Below are 8,021 nucleotides of genomic sequence, written 5' to 3' on the forward strand. Positions count from 1 at the left end.
TAGCAAAATTTTGTATGCAAGTAAAACATTTGGAAAAATATCCATCTTCTTTGTAAACTCCATAATCTCAAGTGACGTCAACGGTAAATTAGGGGAAAACTGAATCATATATATAAAATTATGGTGGAGTCATGGAGATTATTTATGGTATTGTATAGAATATATAAAAAGAAATTGATTATCTTGATTTGGAATTTGGGAATCGTCAAATTGATGAAGAGACAGAGGAGTATAGGACGTTTAGATGACCCAATGATACGACGAATCAATTATACTCCGTATTTAATTTTACTTCAATGATAGTGAGTTTTTTTTTTTTTAGTTTTTGTAAAACAATTTATTATTTATATGGGTTAAAATGTTAGACATAATGAACCTAGCATATATGAAACTAAACCAATACTATGATGCCCTTTGAATTGTGTTGACCAGATGCGGTTGCACCTTCAGCCTCGCCCAAATTCCGGCACTGCATGTACTGTAATGGCTCTTAAAATCTAGTTATCTAGTTAGTAGTATAAAAAGAAAAAAAAAAAATATATACGGAGTTTTATATTGTTATAAAATTACATATAACTATTTAAATATCTGTCTGCAACCTCGATACGCGTCGGCGTGAATTTCCTTTTAGATGAATCACGGATACACCTGATCCCTTCTACTGAAAAAAGTCAAAAACTTGATTATTAACCGATTTCAGTAGCCCATTTTATTTGATCTGATGGCTGCGTATAGAACTGACGATGACTACGATTATTTATTTAAAGTGGTTTTGATCGGTGACTCAGGTGTCGGTAAATCAAATCTGCTTTCCAGATTCACCAGAAACGAATTTAGTCTTGAGTCAAAGTCAACAATTGGCGTTGAATTTGCTACCAGAAGTATTCGTGTTGATGAGAAAGTCATCAAGGCTCAGATTTGGGATACTGCTGGTCAAGAAAGGTTATTTTCGTCATTTTGATTTCTGAAATATTAATTTGTTAATTTATCTTATTTTCAGTTAATTGAATGAGGATGTAATGTGGTATTTGTTTGCTATTTTTAGTTTGATAGTATTGTTTTATTTTATTTATTCTGGCTTTGTACTATGATATATGGTTTTTCTAGGGTTTATATTGATATTGATATTGTTTACACTTTGTATTTTGTCAAAATGTATCTACTAGATTTTTAATCTTAGGTGAAATGAGGTTTGCCTATTTTAGGGTTTATAGGGGATTATTGGGTTGCTCTAGTTATATTTCAACAGTTTATTGTTAGCATTAAATGACATAGATCATAGATCATAGATGTGTACCCAAATCTACCAATTTTATCATTTTAAATGCTACTGCTGATCACGTTAAGGTATTTTAAGTTTGTTTTACCACCACGATTTTTTTTTAATAATTTTGAAAATATAAAGCAGTTAAGTTTATGCTAAAAGAGGGATTTTTTTAATGTGGAAGGTAAACAAATCCATTGTTGATTATAGAAAATAGATAAATGTAGTGTCATGATGATCCAAAAAGCATTTTCGTTTGCCGTTTTATTACTTTAGAAAGTAGAATAAAAATCCGGTGCCTGTTTTTATACTAATATCGAATAAATTGTGTTTCTTATGATAGTTTACTGCTAATAGTTCCTCATTTGGCTTAAAATGCTGGATTTAGTACGTTTGGCTGCAGTAGTCTACTGAGATATCTAAATGTTGAAACTCATGGTGTAGTTAAATGTAGCATACAGGTATGTTATGATACTATGATTAGTTGTAAATTTGATTGATTGTAGTTTTTTAGAAATCACCATGCTACAACTAAACAGTTGTGAAAGTTTAAAGTCAAAATAAATATTTCAGAATTTATTGTTATAATTGTTGGAGTTTTTGGATCAACAAATTATTTGGGCCTAATTTTGTGGGTGTACTAATCGTTGGCCACAGGTACCGTGCAATCACAAGTGCATACTATAGAGGAGCCGTGGGTGCGTTACTCGTATACGACGCCACACGCCACGTCACCTTTGAGAACGTCGAGAGATGGTTAAAAGAGCTTCGAGACCACAGTGACTCAAACATTGTGATAATGCTTGTAGGAAACAAGGCCGATTTGCGTCACTTACGTGCAGTTTCGACCGAGGATGCAAAAACTTACGCAGAAAAGGAAAGCACGTATTTTATGGAGACGTCAGCTCTCGAGTCCCTGAATGTCGAGAACGCTTTTACCGAGGTTCTTACGCAAATATACCATGTGGTGAGCCGAAAAGCACTTGATATTGGGAACGATACTGGTGCGTTGCCCAAAGGGCAGATGATTAATGTCGGGTCAAAAGATGATGTTTCCGCCGTGAAGAAAGTTAGTTGCTGTTCTAGTTAACGATATTAGAGGATCGAGATTTTTTGAAGATTCGGCTGTTTCTAGGGGTTGAAGCGGATATGAAAGTCTTTAACAAGAACAAATTTTTCGTCATTATGTATTATTTAATTTGTTAATTTCAGTGGATTATGTATTATATGTTTGGATGGTTGTTATTTTAGGATTCCGAGCATTTTTCTGTTTTGACATTATATTGGAGTAAATTCAGATGTTGGTTTTTGATTATGTTTTTGAGGATCAAGATTCACCAGCAAAGTCGATCTATCATCTGATGGTTGGTTTATCAAGAGCTTGCTTTTATACCGTGTTCTTAAGATGGGAAAATGGGTGGGTCGGGTTAGGGAAACCAGATTGTTGAAATAGGTGACTTAGAATGGTTAGCTTTGGATAAGACAGAGAAAAGTGGAGACCTATTCTGGCGGCTTGCTCCCCTAGGATTAATTCAAATAGATTCAGTTCATTGGGCCATGCATGCTCCCCTAGGATTAATTCAAATAGATTCAGTTCATTGGGCCATGCAGAAGACAATTCCAATCCGGATTTTCAAATTATCCTATTGGACTTGTTGGGCCTGTGGTGATACTAGGGCCTGATGATCCAAGAGATATGGTTACAATTAAGGATTTGGGTGAGACAGATTGCTCCACAGATGATGATAGTTGCTTTAGTCCTATTCTTGGGCCTCCGGTTGCTCCTCGAAAACCAATAGCAGGTGGGCCTTCGACTGCTAGTGGGCCGGTGGATTGTCAATCAAATGACAATGATGGGCTTAATGATAATCATGGTAACATAACCAGTAAGCCGATTGATGGAAATCCCTCTAACTTAAGGAAGAGTCTCATGATATTGATGCCCATAAAATGCCCAGAAGGAATAAAACAGCCAATTCGTACAAGTCTGATTCATCCAATTGTTGTTGGAAGTCAATGGGTAATTGGAAAGCATCATCGAAAATTCTACACGCCAATAAATCATCAAGAAAAAGATATAGTCAAGAGGCTCATGGTGGCGTTAATTGTGTTACTGGTGGTAGTCGTGGCGCGAGGAGATCCAGAAATTCCAATCAACAGGGCCTCAATTCGAAAAGCAAATCTAGTTCGTCTCGCAACAGTAAGAAGGAAGAGGCTAAACAGTTGATTTCGGAAAGCAGTATAGGGTTGGAGGAATTCGGTGCAAATCTTGGTCTAAAATGGACCAAGAAAGCGCTGTAAGTACTTCATCTTCTTCTATCGTATTTTTTTCTTTTAAATGAAGATTTTGTCATTAAATGTTCGTGGGTTTGGGTTCGGGAAAGAAAGTAAATTTGGTGATGTGCGTAAATTATGTATTGCGGAAAGACCTTCCATTTTCGCACTTCAAGAATCAAAATGTCATGCTAAAGACGATAGTTGGTTTTTTGGGCTTTGTGGATCCAAGGATTGTGGTTTTTCTCAAAAAGAAATTATCTGTAAATCGGGCGGTCAAATTATTATTTGGGACAAAAATGTTGTCGAGGTGAATAGTGAGCTTATAAGTGAGTTTTTTATTGCAATTCGGGGTAAATAGAAAAACTCGGGCCATGAATCTATCATTGTAAATGTATATGGACCGCATTATGATTTGAATAAAAAAAGGATGTGGGAATCTCTTGATATGTTGCTAGGTAGTACCAGGGTCTCTTGGGTTATTTGTGGAGACTTTAATGAAGTTAGGGATTGTTCAGAAAGATTAAATTGTGAATTCGCTGAAAACCGGGCCAAAATGTTCAATGACTTCATCGATAGAAATATGCTAGTCGATATTCCAATGGGGGGAAGGAAATTCACGAGAGTTAGTGATGATGGAGTTAAGATGAGCAAGTTAGATAGATTTCTTGTATCGAGTGACTTCCTTAGTTTGTGGACGGATTTAAAGGTCATTGCTTTAGATAGAAAGGTTTCGGATCATTGTCCTATTATGATGTCGGATGGTGAAGTCAATTTTGGACCAAAACCGTTTAAAATCTTTGATGAATGGTTGTTGGTGGATGGTATTGGAGATGTAATTTCCGAATCATGGAAAGGTACGATGGAAGGTAATCGAAAAGATTGTGTTTTTCGTAACAAGCTAAAAAGGTTAAAAGGGGATCTTAAAGAGTGGAGCAAATCTCATTTTGGGAATCTTGATGTACAAATTGAAAATGCAAAAAAGGTGGCGATGGATCTAGAACTCAAAGCGGAATCAGGTTTTTTAAGTGTTGAGGATCACGAGAATTGGCGTGCGTCGAGAAAAACTTGGCTAGAAAAGGAAAAGGTAAAAACCGGAATGTTGAGACGAAAAGCACGGGTACGTTGGATGACCGATGGTGATGAAAACTCAAAATATTTTCACAACTCACTACGAAGAAATTACAACAAAAATAATATCCGGGGTATTAATGTTAACGGCTCATGGTGTGAAGAACCGTCGATTATCAAAGATGAAGCGATTAATCATTTCAAGAAAATATTCGACGAGAGAGATATGGATCGTCATAGCCTACAGGGGCTGAATTATTCATCGATCTCAGAATTAGAAGCATCAAGCCTCGAAGTGAAGAAGTGCCATTCTCGGAAGCCGAAATTTGGGAATCGATAAAGTGTTGTGGAAGTACTAAAGCCCCCAGGCCGGATGGTTTTAACTTGGGTTTTTTCAAAAAAATTTGGCACATCATCAAAGAGGATCTAATCGAGGCTATTAATTGGTTTTGGGATCACGGTGAGTTTTCCAAGGGGTGCAACGCTACGTTCGTATCGCTTATCCCTAAGAAAGTGGATCCATTGAATTTTGGAGATTACCGGCCGATTAGTCTTATTGGTAGCTACTACAAAATAATTGCGAAAATGTTGTCTCTTAGGATTCGTAGAGTCGTGCCGCGCCTTGTGGGGATGGAATAAAGTGCCTTCCTTAGTGAGAGATTTATCCTAGATGGTGTCTTAGTGGCGAATGAAGTGGTTGATGATCTCAAGCGTAATAAAAAACATGGTCTTATTTTCAAAGTCGATTTCGAGAAAGCCTTTGATTCGATCAATTGGAACTATCTTCTAGAAGTTATGACTTGTATGGGTTTCAGGGTTAAATGGCGAAAGTGGATGGCATCTTGCTTACAATCAGCCTCAATTTCGGTCTTAATTAATGGCTCCCCGACAGGTGAATTCCATCTAAGGCGGGGTGTTAGGCAAGGTGACCCCCTATCACCTTTTCTTTTCATTATCGCGTCGGAAGGCCTTAACATTCTTACTAAAGTGGCGGTGGACAAATGCATGTATAAAGGGGTTGAAGTTGGTAACGAGAAGGTTATTATTTCCCATTTACAATACGCGGATGACACGATTTTTTTCGGGGAATGGAGTAAGCGTAATGCTCGAAAGTTAATGTATTTACTAGAATGTTTTGAAAGGGCTTCGGGTTTAAAGGTGAACTACAATAAAAGTCACATTTATGGGGTAGGTATTAGCAACTCAGAGGTGGAAGATCTTGCCTCATGGTGTTCTTGTCAAGCGGGTAAGTTACCTTTTATGTATTTGGGTCTCCCTGTGGGTAATAAGATAAAGAAATTGAAAGATTGGTCCCCGATTATCGAAAAGTTCAACAATCGGTTATCGGAGTGGAGAGCTAAAATGATTTCATTCGGTGGTCGTTTGACTCTTGTTAAATCGGTTCTCTCTAGTTTACCGCTATACTATTTCTCGCTTTTTCGTGCCCCTCCTTGTGTGCTAAAATGTCTAGAGAGTGTGAGACGTATTTTCTTTTGGGGTGGGTCGGGTTCAAACTCTAAAATGTCTTGGGTCAAATGGGAAACAATCCTTCTTCCTCACGAAGAAGGAGGCTTAAATATCATGTCACTCAAATGTAAAAATCTTGCCCTTCTTTGTAAGTGGTGGTGGAGGTTCAAAACCGAAACCAACACTTTGTGGGTCTCGGTGATTCGTAGCATTTATGGTTCTAATGGAGGACTTGTGTTTGGTAACGGGCCTGCCTGTAACCGAAGCGCCAGTCTTTGGTCTTTTATTTGTGATGCAGGAAAACACGTTGATGGGCTAGGGATCCCCTTCTCTAGTTCATTTACTCGCACAATTGAAAATGGGGCGGACACAATGTTTTGGGATGACACTTGGATCGGGAACGTTTGCTTCAAGGAAAGATTCAACAGGCTATTTCGACTTTCACTTGACAAAGCAGCAACAGTGCAAGAGATGGTTCATAACTCAAATGGTGGGCTGTCGGTTGGCTATTCTTGGGCCCGTGAGCCCACTGGGCGAACTGCAGCAGAACTTCAAGAGTTGCGTGGGCTAATTCAGCCCATTAAACTGGTTAGCGAAAAACAAGATGGGTGGCAGTGGGCACTAGACGAAAACAAGGGGTACACGGTTATGGTAATGTCCAAACTCATTGATAGTATCATATTGGTTCGTGAAAATTCGGCGGTAGAGACCTTGCGTAACAGATTAGTTCCAAAAAAAGTGGAGATCTTCATTTGGCCAGCGAGAAGGGGGCGCATTCCGGTTAGACTTGAACTAGACAAAAGGGGTATTGACTTACATAGCGTGAGATGTCCGGTTTGTGATGGGGGTATAGAGTCGGTTGAACACATTCTTTTTTCTTGCCAATTCGCTCAAGAGGTGTGGTTAAAAGTTCTAAATTGGTGGGGATACAATACGTCAATTTTCGGCTTCGACGACATCTTTAATGGGACTTTTAGTTCGCTAGCTACAGACAACAACAAAAAAAAATTTGGCAAGCGGTTTGTTGGATTGTTTGTTATTTGCTTTGGAAGAATCGTAATAAAAAGGTTTTCAAGAACAAAATTGGGGCGGTTCCTTCACTAATCTTGGAGATTCAAACCCTATCGTTCGACTGGCTTTCGAGGAGACAAAATCGACATAAGCTCGAGTGGCATAATTGGTTTTCTAACCCCATATCGTGCTAGTTGCAATCTTTGCAACCTAATTCGTGTGTAGTTTTCTGTATTTTCTTGTTGTTTTTTAAGTGGCAACAATGGCACCTTTGTACTTATATCGTTGATTAATATAATTCTTACTTGCTTTTCAAAAAAAAAGAATGGTTAGCTTTGATTACAAGGTTATAGTTATGATGGTTAATTATTAACTTTAACTCTTATCTACTAAAAGACGTGGAAATATGTAGTTTTAGTTGTTTTGAATTGTAGTTTCGAGTTTGCGTTCACACTACAATCGGTCTCTCAACTTTAGCTCAATTTACACAATAACCCCTCAAGTTTACACTTTCTTAGAGGTACCATGTGTAAACATGTAATTTTATTAAAATAAAAAAAAATTAATCCCCCGAATTTATAACGGGCCCTATCTTCTCGCTCTGTGCGAGTTAAATTTTTCCGAGACTACCGTTCAACTCGAAAAAGTCTCACGAATCCAACGGGACTAACTATGCGCAAAACGGACACTTTTTAAAAAATGCTTAACACAACAACAACCCGTATCTTTCTGTTCGCCGCAAGTTAAATTTTTCCGACAACACCGTTACACTCGAAAAAAATTTATGAACAAAACGAAACTAACTACGTTCGAAATGGACACTTTTATAAAAAACGCTTAAGACAACGACATCTAAAACGACGCTTAAGACCTGAGCCGTTTTTTCCGATGTAAATACACAACGCTACGTTAAATATGAATACACAGGTCGAAA

At 37.8% G+C, this 8,021-nt stretch overlaps 2 protein-coding genes across 2 annotated transcripts; both read left to right on the plus strand.

The window, feature by feature from the left end:
* Positions 1 to 580: 580 nt before the first annotated feature.
* Positions 581 to 2,579, plus strand: LOC139871855 (ras-related protein RABA1f-like). The gene is made up of 2 exons (XM_071859603.1): positions 581 to 942; positions 1,922 to 2,579. The coding sequence occupies exons 1-2, from the start codon at positions 722 to 724 to the stop codon at positions 2,352 to 2,354; spliced, it is 654 nt and encodes a 217-aa protein (XP_071715704.1). The 5' UTR covers positions 581 to 721; the 3' UTR covers positions 2,355 to 2,579.
* Positions 2,580 to 3,602: 1,023 nt separating this feature from the next.
* Positions 3,603 to 4,949, plus strand: LOC139871247 (uncharacterized). The gene is made up of 2 exons (XM_071858976.1): positions 3,603 to 3,891; positions 3,997 to 4,949. The coding sequence occupies exons 1-2, from the start codon at positions 3,603 to 3,605 to the stop codon at positions 4,947 to 4,949; spliced, it is 1,242 nt and encodes a 413-aa protein (XP_071715077.1).
* Positions 4,950 to 8,021: the final 3,072 nt, after the last annotated feature.

The sequence above is a fragment of the Rutidosis leptorrhynchoides genome, chromosome 10 (genome assembly GCF_046630445.1).
Source record: "Rutidosis leptorrhynchoides isolate AG116_Rl617_1_P2 chromosome 10, CSIRO_AGI_Rlap_v1, whole genome shotgun sequence".
NCBI classification, from domain to species: Eukaryota; Viridiplantae; Streptophyta; class Magnoliopsida; order Asterales; family Asteraceae; genus Rutidosis; species Rutidosis leptorrhynchoides.